The 13,155-nt window shown below is 37.6% G+C and overlaps 1 protein-coding gene across 3 annotated transcripts in view; it reads right to left on the bottom strand.

Annotated features, from left to right (window-relative positions):
- The window catches only part of CRY1 (cryptochrome circadian regulator 1), an 87,320-nt gene that overhangs the window by 22,351 nt on the left and 51,814 nt on the right, over positions 1-13,155 (bottom strand). For all 3 annotated transcript variants that reach the window (XM_061125438.1, XM_061125437.1, XM_061125436.1), the window contains exon 2: positions 7,954-8,062. In XM_061125438.1, coding sequence (XP_060981421.1) covers positions 7,954-8,062 — 109 coding nt within the window. The remainder of the gene's footprint in view (positions 1-7,953; positions 8,063-13,155) is intronic.

Genomic DNA, 13,155 nt, shown 5'->3' with positions numbered 1-13,155 from the left:
CTCAACCCTTCTGCTTCACCCCAGCCTTTGGCATGCTGCCACTGGTGCTCCATGAATGCACTGAAGAAAAGTACTGGAGAGTGGGTACAAACTTGCTCTGTGACTAGGGCTTCTTGGAATTCTAATCTGCTATGTCACCACAAAGACTTTGGTAAAATTTCAACGAGTTTCTCTTTACTCTGAACTATGGTAAATTCCCTTCTCTTCCTGCTGTGATGCCAGGGGTGTAGCCATGTGTATCTTCTTTCCCATGAAAGGCCCATCCTCTAATGGAACTTAATTTATTAGGTTTATTTGTGTCATCAACTCTCTAATAGGTTAAAAACAAACAAACAAAAACTCTATGACACTATGGCATATTTACTTTCCCCACATTATTAAGATAGGAGCGAATGGTCTACTGCAACTCTGCACATCTTAATCAGAAGTGGAAGTCTCTATCTACTCTTCACAGGTTTTATTTTTTATTTTTTAATATTTATTTATTTATTTGTCTGCACTGTGACTTAGTTGTGGCAAGCGGGATCTTTGGATGCAGCATGTGGGATCTAGTTCCATTACCAGGGATTGAACCCAGCCCCCCTGCATTGTGAGTGTGGCGTCTTAGTCACTGGACCATCATCAGGGAAGTCCCAGCATAGGTTTTATTTCAAGCAACACATGGTTAACCTTTGCATTTCAACAGTAAATATAACAATAAGACTGTTGTAGTATTAAAATATTTTCAAGTGAAATAAGTATACATTTCACAATTTTAAGCACAAAGATTCCTATCTGTTTTTGTGTATCACAATTATTTGTTTAACCACTCAGAAGGCATAATATGAACCATTAAATGGATATAAAGTTCTTACACAGTCACGAGTAATATTGTGAAAATAAGAAACATAAAATTTTAGAGCAAAACGAAGTTATAAATCACAAACTTCCTTGGAGAAAGCATTTAAAGTAGTATAATTACATTAAAAAATGTTAACTCACAAAATAACCAAAATATAATGAAGGTAAAGGTCTAAAAATTTCTGTCCATCCATCCATTACCCCTTCCTTTATTAAATAAATCTAGTTTCAGGGTTTTAAACAGAATTTATATTTAAGGTTGCTAAATTTACTGCAGACTTCTCCCCTGAGCTCTGGAGTTGAATGACACTCAACAAACACATTCATATGTCTAAAAGGCATCTCAAACTTAAAATGTTAAAAATAATGAACTCCTAATTTTTCCCATGGCAAAGAAATGCAAAAAGGCAAAATGGTTGTCTGAGGAGGCCTTACAAATAGCTGTGAAAAGAAGAGAAGCGAAAAGCAAAGGAGAAAAGGAAAGATATTCCCATTTGAATGCAGAGTTCCAAAGACTAGTAAGGAGAGATAAGAAAGCCTTCCTCAGCGATCAATGCAAAGAAAGAGAGGAAAACAACAGAATGTGAAAGACTAGAGATCTCTTCAAGAAAATTAGAGACACCAAGGGAACATTTCACGCAAAGATGGGTGCGATAAAGGACAGAAATGGTATGGACCTAACAGAAGCAGAAGATATTAAAAAGAGGTGGCAAGAATACACAGAAGAATTGTACAAAAAAGATCTTCACGACCCAGATAATCACGATGGTGCGATCACTCACCTAGAGCCAGACATCCTGGAATGTGAAGTCAGGTGGGCCTTAGAAAGCATCACTATGAACAAAGATAGTGGAGGTGATGGAATTCCAGTTGAGCTATTCCAAATACTAAAAGATGATGCTGTCAAAGTGCTGTACTCAATATGCCAGCAAATTTGGAAAACTCAGCAGTGGCCACAGGACTGGAAAAGATCAGCTTTCATTCCAATCCCTAAGAAAGGCAATGCCCAAGAATGCTCAAACTACTGCACAATTGCACTCATCTCACACGCTAGTAAAGTAATGCTCAAAATTCTCCAAGCCAGGCTTCAGCAATACGTGAACTGTGAACTTCCAGATGTTCAAGCTGGTTTTAGAAAAGGCAGAGGAACCAGAGATCAAATTGCCAACATCCAATGGATCACTGAAAAGCAAGAGAGTTCCAGAAAAACATCTATTTCTGCTTTGTTGACAATGACAAAGCCTTTCACTGTGTGGATCACAATAAACTGCGGAAAACACTGAAAGAGATGGAAACACCAGACCACCTGACCCACCTCTTGAGAAGCCTATATGCAGGTAAGGAAGCAACAGTTAGAACTGGACATGGACCAACAGACTGGTTCCAAATAGGAAAAGGAGTACGTCAAGGCTGTATATTGTCACCCTGCTTATTCAACTTATAGAGTACATCATGAGAAACGCTGGGCTGGAAGAAGCACAGGCTGGAATCAAGATTGCCGGGAGAAATATCAATAAGCTCAGTTATGCAGATGATACCACCCTTATGGCAGAAAGTGAACAGGAACTAAAAAGCCTCTTGATGAAAGTGAAAGAGGAGAGTGGAAAAGCTGGCTTAAAGCTCAACATTCAGAAAACTAAGATCATGGCATCTGGTCCCATAACTTCATGGGAAATAGATGGGGAACAGTGGAAGCAGTGTCAGACTTTGTTTTTTTGGGCTCCAAAATCACTGCAGATGGTGATTGCAGCCATGAAATTAAAAGACGCTTACTCCTTGGAAGGAAAGTCATGACCAACCAGGACAGCATATTAAAAAGCAGAGACATTACTTTGCCAACAAAGGTCCGTCTAGTCAAGGCTATGGTTTTTCCAGTGGCCATGTATGGATGTGAGAGTTGGACTGTGAAGAAAGCTGAGCGCCGAAAAATTGATGCTTTTGAACTGTGGTGTTGGAGAAGACTCTTGAGAGTCCCTTGGACTGCAAGGAGATCCAACCAGTCCATCCTGAAGGTGATAAGTCCTGGGTGTTCATTGAAAGGACTGATGCTGAAGCTGAAACTCCAATACTTTGGCCGCCTGATGCGAAGAGTTGACTCGTTGGAACAGACCCTGATGCTGGGAGGGATTGGGGGCAGGAGGAGAAGGGGACGACAGAGGATGAGATGGCTGGATGGCATCACTGACTCGATGGGCATGAGTTTGAGTAATCTCCGGGAGTTGGTGATGGACAGGGAGGCCTGGTGTCCTGCGATTCATGTCGCAGAGTCGGACACAACTGAGCAACTGAACCGAACTGAACTGAATTTTTCCCTCAAGTTGTTTCTCCTAGAGTCTTCCTCATCTCACTGAATGGCAAACCACTGGGTCACTTGCCCAGGCTAAAAACCTAGAAGCTATCCTTGACTCTCAAATACCACATATAAATAAACTCTATAGTCTCTATTTAAAAATATATTTAAAACCCTACCATTTCTCAACACCCCTACTGCTATTCTAGTCCTAGTCACCATCATCGTGTTTCTGTATAATTGCCTTGGGCCTCCTAATTGACCCTTCTGCTTAACTCTTTACAGCATTTCCATTCAATTTCTATATTCTACAGCCAGAGTGATTCTTTTAAAATGTAAGTGAAATCATGTCACTCCTCTACTCAGTGATCTCCCGTGGCATCCCATTTCACTCAGAGTAAAAGCCATAAAACATGGTAAAACCCTATGGTCTGTCTCCTGCAATCTCTCTGACCCCATCTCTTATTTTTGCTCACTGTGCTCTGGCTAGAGCACACTGGCCTCCTTGCTGTTCCTAAACAAGTCATGGGCCACATCTACACCAGGGCCTCTGTAACTGTGGCTCCCTCTGCCTGCGACACTCTTTCCCCGTGTTGCAGTTACTCAGTAGCTTAAAACAACGGATTAATTCTCCAAGACTCTCAGTTAACTAGATGGTTCTTCTGTTGGTCTCACCTGGGCTCACTCATGTGCCTGCAATCAGTGGGCAGCTTGGCTGGTACCAGATGACCTAAATGACCTCTATCATACATTTCAGGCCTTGGGGCTGGCTGCTGGTTGGCCCATTCTCTCTATAAGTGCGCGCATGCTCAGTTGCTCAGTCGTGCCTGACTCTTTGCAACCCCATGAACTGTAGCCCGCTAGGTTCCTCTCTCCATGGGACTTCCAAGGCAAGAATACTGGAGGAGGTTGTAATTTCCTACTCCAGGATATCTTCCTGACCCAGGGATTGAACCTGCATCTCTTGCATCTCCTGCATTGGCAGGAGGATTCTTTACTACTGAGTCACCTGGGAAGCCCCTCTCTACAGGTGGTCTCCCACAATTTGACATTCTAGCCCAGTCCTTACCCAGTACAAGGAGCATTCCAGTGGGCAAAGGCAGAAGCTGCAAGGTCGCTTGAAGTCTAGGATTTGGACTCCTTTGGCACTTAGTCAAAACAACATATAAGGCCAACCCAGATTTAAGGGAGTGGGGGGAAAAAAGTCTACCCTTTGATGAACAACTTGCAAGATTTTGTAGATTCAATATATCACACCCCAGATACCTGCATGGCTCAGTCTCTTCATACACTTGCTCAAATGTCACCACATCAGTGAGGCCTTCTATGACTCCATATAAATTAACTATCCTCCCCTCACCTTGGGACTTTCTTTCCCACATTTCATTTTAGCCTCTACCATCACCTGACATCACATATTTGCTTTATTATTGGTCTCTTTCCCAGCACAGTGTAAGCTCTGTGAAGGCAGGAAATCTCTCTTTGGCTCACCATCATGCCCCCAGCACCCTGAACACTGTCGTGTACACACAGCAGGTACTCAAGCACTACCTGACAAATGAATTCTCTTATTCAAATGAGCATGTACCACGAAACAATAAAGAATCCAAAGAATCCAAAATGACGCAAAAAGCATAATACAAATTTAGGCATGTGAAATGTTAGTGGCAGAGGATGAGATGGTTAGATAGCACCACTGACTCAATGGACATGAATTTGAGCCAACTCCAGGAGACAGTGAAGGACAGGCAAGTCTAGTGTGCTACCCTAGCCCTAACCCTAATACAGTCCATGGGGTTGCAAACAGTTGGACATGACTTAGTGACTGAACAACGTTAGTGGCTTTATATGTTCTTCTTTGATTTATTCTGTGATTTTGAACAAAACATTTTATTATGCTTCAATGTTTCCATCTATAAAGATTTAGACACATGTCTCTCGTTTCTTGGATCTAATGAGAATTTTTTACACCAATACTTTAAACCCTTCATTAAAAGTTTCTGCAGGCCCTAGAATATGCACTGCCTTAACAGCTTATCAGTCTGGCACCAAATGTCGACAATATAAGATTTAACTGCATAGTAATAATAATTTATGTAAGACACCTATGCTTAATAGTGTCATTCAAGTTTTGCCTAGGCTAATGTCTGCTAAGTTTATCATTCCCTCAGTAGAACATGAAAAAACTACAAGAAGTTTTAAAAAAAAGCCATCTTGTCAGCTTACATTAAGTAGAATTTAACAGAAAAATTCTAAGTAGAAAACACATAAGAAAAAACAAGTTTATCAGATACAGGTGTGTGTAAATATATGCTTTTAAAAATGCTCTGGCCCCATTCCTAAATCTATTCAGTATAAACAGAATAAAACAAATAAATGCTATAGAGAGGGTGTACACTAGAGGAGACATCAGTACTAAAATCACTGTCACTATCCCATTAAATTAAAGGCACTGTTATCAGGTCTAAATCAGTTTTATCTCCAATGTGGGAAGGAGTTGAATTACTTACCTATTAAAAGTTCTCACTATTTGCTATACTAGAATAATAAAACCAGAGACAATAATGTAAATGAGTCAGCAAGTTACTGACAAAAGAATCTTCCTCCTCAGAAAAACTGGGGGTGTAAGGGTCAGGGATAAGGAGACCTCCTTTTTATTGTACACACGCTTGGGCTCATTTCTGAAATACATGCATACAGTACCTCTAAACAAAAACAGTAAAAATAAAAACAATACAATAAAAAGAGGAGTTAACTCCCTCTATGGTTCTGACATATTAAATAAATCTGAAAGTTTTCATAAAATATATTTCATATGGGCTATATCAGAATCAAATAATAAGCACTCTAGGTATAGTAATATATATTCATGTATCTGTATTTTATGGCCTTTGTAGAAACCATTGCCTCTCTGTCAAAGTGACAAGACAGGAAGCATAGCATCTAAATTCAGAAGATAGTCTGATCCAATAATATGCTATTTCAGACAAAAGAAAGCTCAAAATAAAGAACACAAAAGACTCGCTTACTTAAACCATTTTTTTTCAAAGCAGTTAAATAAATGTTTTGCTATTTTAAAGGTACTTAAAAATCCTCAAGATTCAATTTACTTATAATACATGGATTTAGATAGTGATGAAGCCGTTATTCACATATACTTTATACATATGAGCTGCTGATCAACTATTACCATTGTTCCTGATATACTTTCTTCTTAGAGCTCTTCATGTACCTAGGTTAAATTCTGACTAAGCAGCTATAGTAGTAAGAAAACTTAGTAAAATAAATTTTCACTAGCCACAACTGTTGCATTAGTCATGTACTAAACGTTAAAAATTTCTTTCATGCTGATGAAAAAAGGCAAGGTAGTGTTAATTGAATTCCCAGAATTGGGGATATTTCCACTCAGGAAAAGGAACTGTTCTCTTCTGCATTCGAAATAGAAACAATGCTATTATTAAAATTTGATGAATCAAACTGTTGTAAGAAAAAAACAGATATACATTAGGAATTCTAACTGCAGTAAATAGGAAGAGATGAACTAAGCCAGGAAACAGCCTGAGCACTTCCATGAGCTACTTTTATGACCTTAGTCAGCTCATTTAATCTCCTTAGGACTAAATTTTTCATATGGACAAAAGGGGGGAAAATAAGATTAGGAGATCTTTAAGATTCTACCAAGTTAAAAAAAATTAGTTTTGTAGCATGTCAATTGTTATAGTCCTTTGACTCAGAAAGTCTTACAAGAGTTATCCCACAAATGTACTAGCAAATGTGAGCAAAGACATGTATATCTGAACAAGGACATTCACTGACAGCATAACTTGAATTAGCAAAAGGCCTGTGGAAAAACAACTAAGTGTTCACTAGAAAGCTAGTGAAAGAAATGATACCCTCAAAAAATAAAAAATAGAACACAGATCATATGGTAATATAATCCAACAACTCTACTCCCAGTATTTATCTGAAGAAAACAAAGACACTAATTCAAAAAGATGTATGTACCTCAATGTTCACATCAGTATTATTTACAATAGCCAATATATGGAAGCAACCTAAGTGCCTGCCAACAGATGAATAACAATTTACACACACACACACACACACACACACACACACACAGAAATATTACTCAGCCATAAAAAGAAAGAATGAAATCTTGCCATTTGCAACAGCACTGCAAATGGCAAGATCTTGAGGACACTTATGCTAAGTGATAATAACTTTGCATGGGGTATAATCAATAAAAATATTGAATCACTACGTTGTATACCTGAAATATAAATTATAAGTCAATAATAATTTTTTTAGAAAGAAACTATAGCATATCTACACGATGGAATACTATGAAGCCATTTAAAAGACTGAGAAAGTAACATGGAATAATATCCAAAATATATGATTATGTGAATAAAGCACAGCATAGAACGGTATAACAGCATGTTCTCATCTTGGTTTTAAAAACAGAGGATAGTAACACACACATAAACCACACAAATATATGTATATAAATACACATACATATATGCATTCTTCTTTATGCAAGGAATATTTCTAACACATACATAAGAAAGTGGTAGTAGCTGTTGCTTCTTGAGAGGGGAACTAGCAGTTTAAAGTAGAAGAAAGATTTAACTTTTCAATGTAAATCATTTTTTTCAGTCTGATTTCACACTGTCTGTGTAACATTTTCATTTAGAAAAAAATCCACATATATTTTATTTAAAAATTTTACATTTCCCATACTAAAATTTAAATTACCCCCCAAAACGTGTCTTCTCTGACAAAAGATTTTTCTTTTATGCAAAGATTTTTTCAATTACCTTGAAAAGCCGGGGAAACACATCTGCTGGTTGTCCACGAATCACAAATAGACGAGAGTTTAATTTTCGCAGATTGGCATCAAGGTCTTCAAGACATTGAAGCAAAAATCTAGAGAGAGGAAAATATTATATAAATTCTTCAAAATGTGTATTTAGAAGATTTAAAGTAATAAAAAGTCATGTTATTCTAAAATTTGAAATGCCATCTCATCACCTTTTTTACCTCTTTATCATCTTCTAATTTCTAGCTGATATATAAATTACTGCTTCCAGAAACCATTCTTGTAAGTTTTAAAAATTATGGGACAAGTTTCTCAGTATTTTTAAATGAAGTTCCTAAATTAAATCACTAACTGCCATTAAATAATAATGACTGTTAGCAAAGTTTAATTTGTAAACATAAAAATCATATAAAGAAATAAAATAATTAAATGAATCGATCTCATTGTTTAAACTTGGTGAAATAAATCCAAGTTAATATAGAAAAGCCACCTTGAAAAACCTAGGACACCTTTGACTGGGAAAAAAAGAACACTTTTAACATCCTATTTAATCACTCTGAAAAAGTGAACGAGAATGTGAGCCCTTTATTAGGGGATGTTGTAATCATCTAAGAGAGAGAAGGAGTAAAGTCCATTTTCAAATTTCTAATATAAAGAATCTGATAATGAATAGATGTTAAATTATGTGGCATTAGCTCTCCGAGTGTAGAGAATACCAAATTAATTTTTTCATAAAAGGTTTCTGAGGAAGGTGGGGCTGTACATTTTTTCCAATGAAATTAGCATCAATAAGTCCTATGCCTATTAGATATCTCGGGAAATTCTGGGGTGGAGGCAGAAGACTGCTTACTTTGCATCTTCCATTGTAAAGAAATGGGGCAGTCCACAAGAGCAAATCCAAAATAGATGTCACCCCTGGAAGGTTCAACCTCCTTTGCCTCATGTTAATTTTCTCTAAGATTTCATGTATATTCTGTTCCTCTCGACTCTGCTTCTTTTATGTTTTTCATTTTAAATATCTATCCATCTTTTCCACAGGCCTTGTGATCTTCCAGAATAATGACTATGCCTTACTTTTGAGGAGAAGTGGTTAAAATGAAAAGAAAGGCATGTTTCAGAATCGCACTGATCAACATGGTAGCCACTAGGCATGTGTAGCCATTTAAACTAGTTAAAATTAAAATTTCAGTTCCTCAATCACACTTGCCATATATCAAGGGCTCTCAATAGCCACATGTGTGGCTAGTAGTGACCATACTGGACAGCACACGTGAAGATTGCTTCCATCATTATAGAAATTTCTATTGAACAGCACTGTTCTAGATTATTCAGAATAGATCATTTTGTTCTCTTTGCCCATTCCAATCCCATCATTTCACCAAGAAAGTCTTGTTAATTTTCTACAGATGTAGTGATTAAGTGACATCAATATAACTAATCAAATCTGATATTCTTTCCCCTTAGGAGTCATCATCTCTATGGGCTTAAGGAGTCAGAGTGCTATATTCACAAGGGTGTTAAAGACATCCCATCATTTTACCTTAGGAAGTCTAACAGTTGTCCTTCAAGAAATAGGAAATAAACATTTATATACTCACATTTATATTACACCAAATCTTCTTTTTGTCTTGGTTTACAGTCACCTCCCTAATACACCATCCTTAACGCTCAAACTACCACACAACTGCACTCATCTCACATGCTAGCCAAGTAATGTTCAAAATTCTCCAAGCCAGGCTTCAACAGTACGTGAACCATGAACTTCCAGATGTTCAAGCTGGATTTAGAAAAGGCAGAGGAACCAGAGATCAAATTGCCAACATCCACTGGATCATCAAAAAAGCGAGACAGTTGCGAGACAAACATCTACTTCTGTTTTATTGACTACGCCAAAGCCTTTGTGTGGATCACAATAAATTGCGGTAAATTCTTAGAGAGATGGGAATACCAGACCACCTGACCTGCCTCCTGAGAAATCTGTACGCAGGTCAAGAAGCAACAGTTAAAACTGTACACGGACCAACAGACTGGTTCCAAATAGGAAAAGGAGTACGTCAAGGCTGTATATTGTCACCTTGCTTATTTAACTTATATGCAGAGTACATCATGAGAAACACTGGGCTGGATGAAGCACAAGCTGGAATCAAGATTGCTGGGAGATATATCAATAGCCTCAGATATGCAGATGATACCACTCTTATGGCAGAAAGTGAAGAAGAAATAAAGAGCCTCTTGATGAAAGTGAAAGAGGAGAGTGAAAAAGTTGGCTTAAAGCTCAACATTCAGAAAACTAAGATCATGGCATCTGGTCCTATCACTTCATGGCAAACAGTTGGGGAAAAAATGGCAACAATGAGAGACTATTTTTTGGGGGCTCCAAAATCACTGCAGATGGTGACTGCAGCCATAAAATTAAAAGATGCTGGCTCCTTGGAAGAAAAGTTATGACCAACCTAGACAGCATATTAAAAAGCAGAGACATTACTTTGCCAACAAAGGTCTGTCTAGTTGAAGCTATGGTTTTTCCAGTAGTCATGGAAGGATGTGAAATTTGGACTATAAAGAAAGTTGAGTGCCGAAGAATTGATGCTTTTGAACTGTGGTGTTGGAGAAGACTCTTGAGAGTCCCTTGGACAGCAAGGAGGTCCAACCAGTCCATCCTAAGGAAATCAGCCCTGAATATTCACTGGAAGGACTAATGCTGAAACTCCAATACTTTGGCCACCTGATGTGAAGAGCTGACTCATTGGAAAAGACCCTGATACTGGGAAAGATTGAAGGCAGGAGGAGAAGGGGACATTAGAGAATGAGATAGTTGGATGGCAACACCGACTCAATGGACATGAGTTTGAGTAAGCTCCCGGAGTTGGTGATGGACAGGGAGACCTGGCGTGCTGCAGTCCATGGGGTCGCAAAGAGTCAGACATGACTGAGCAACTGAACTGAACTGATCCCAACCCACCACTACCAATGCGTAAATCCTTTGGGGAGAATATTGTTGCTGACTATTGTTGTTAAAACAATATAAATGCATCTAAGTTTTGTAAAATTATCCATAACTATGAATAACATGTTTGGTGATAAATGTTTACTGGGAAGCAGATAATTTTCTGTATTTGCTTGGCAAAATAATTTTTAGACCCTAAGGTACTCAGATCAAAAATTAATAAGTTGAATGAACTAGCAATTTTAAAGTTTTCTTAAATTCAAACAGTACAAAACTAAAATGTCCTGGAAAGATAATCCATGGAAGAGATAATCCTCAAATCTCTTTTGTAGTGTGAGTTTCAGTATCTTCTCTACCACACCAGACAGTAAGTAGCAGAGTTCTCCACATTCTACATTTTGGGTAGAAAGGTTTTCATGTAGTACAAGTAGGTCAATGACAGATAATAAGATGGGAAAAGGAGAAAAAAAAAAGGACCTGATTAATTTATAAAATGAACTAGTAAGCCTCGATTAGTTAATAATTAGCCCTTTATTTTTCCCTTTCTTGTTCACAGTTGAATAAGCATTCTGAACGCTTTTCAATAAACACTCTATGAACCAAACAAACATTGTACAGGATGATGTGGACTAAAGCAATGGAAAAAGTTTTGCAACCAAAATTAACTTTGTTTTGGCATTTCATAAAACAAAGGAACAGAAATTGTATTCCAGTATAGTGTTTTTCTCCAGTAGATGTTATTGATGGCTTTTTTTCTTTCATAGTATGTTTTCCTTCCATGGCTATTATTGTTTATATCACTGTAATTTAACATAAAAATTACAGAGATACAGTAGATTCAAATATGTATTTCAGAAAATAATTGTGAAGGAAAGAAAAAGAGCAGCGAGGAGAACACATGGTGCTGCTTTTCTCTGTTATAAGCCTTTCTATGCTATGACTTTTAAAACTACCGCATATATTATTTTGATACAATTTACTTTGCATATATCTACTTGTTACATGTGTATAAGAAAATAACTACAAGGATAGTCATCATCCTATTAATAATAGCTACCCTGAGCACCAAAGAATTCATGTTTTCAAACTGTGGTGTTGGAGAAGACTCTTGAGAGTCCCTTGGACTGTAGGAGATCAAACCAGTCAATCCTAAAGGAAATCAACCCTGAATACTCATTGGAAGGACTTATGCTGAAGCTGAAGCTCCAATATTTTGGTCACCTGATGCTAAGAGGCTACTCATTAGAAAACACCCTGATGCTGGGAAACAGTGAAGGCAGAAGAAGGGTATGACAAAGGATGAGATGGTTGGATGCATCACTGACTCAATGGACATGAGTTTGAGCAAACTTTGGGAGATGGTGAAGGACAGGAAACCCTCAAAAGTTGCATCCATAGGGTCACAAAGAGTCAGACACAACTGAGCAACTGAACAACAACTATTAGGAAGAGGAAGTTTGGGGTGGGGGTAAAGAAGAGAGAAACATACTTTTTTAAACTTCATAAAAGGTATAAAATCGATAATTAGCATATATTCCTTCAAAGTAGAACAAAACTGAAAAATATTATATATGATGGAAACCTGGTTTAACACATAATGCCTGTTCAAAGCAACAGGCATACTTCTATGGCATCAATTTTCACAGTTTATGGTATCTCATTGCATAGATGTCCCATAATTTAATAATTAATAGCAACAAATCACTATCCCTCAACCAATCCTGGAAAGTTCTAACTTCCTCATGTGTTAAACTGGGATAGTAATAGGGCCCGTATCATAGTATTGTTGTGAGAATTAAATAAGTTAATGTGCGTGAAGCTCTTAAAACAGTGCCTGACCCACAGTAAGCATGATTATATGTCTCATCATTCCTACAATAATTTTAGTCCCCTCCTTCCTACAATAATTCTACTTCTTGTTATCTTATGCTAGTATTATTTGCTCAATGCCTTAACATAGTTCTGTCCACCAATACCAAATTTTCCTGAGGCACACTTTCCTGTAAAAAGGTCTTCAAAGGTTCATTCACCTATAGAATAAAGAACAAATTACTTTGTTTGACTAACTTAGGGTTCCAGGTTCATTTTTCTGCCACTCCTCTTTCCCTTCTGCCAAACCAAACTACTTTCCCCCACACATATTCAATCTCCTGGAATTTGCTCCATGCTCTTCCCTTGGCCTGGATCACCTTTCTAATTCCCATCTCTATTTTCTGCTAATTTTCAATCTTCCATATGAAAGTAATTTCTCCA

The sequence above is a fragment of the Dama dama genome, chromosome 22 (assembly GCF_033118175.1).
Source record: "Dama dama isolate Ldn47 chromosome 22, ASM3311817v1, whole genome shotgun sequence".
NCBI lineage: Eukaryota > Metazoa > Chordata > Mammalia > Artiodactyla > Cervidae > Dama > Dama dama.
Note: the sequence above shows the minus strand (reverse complement) of the source record. Positions and strands in the feature narration are given on the sequence as shown.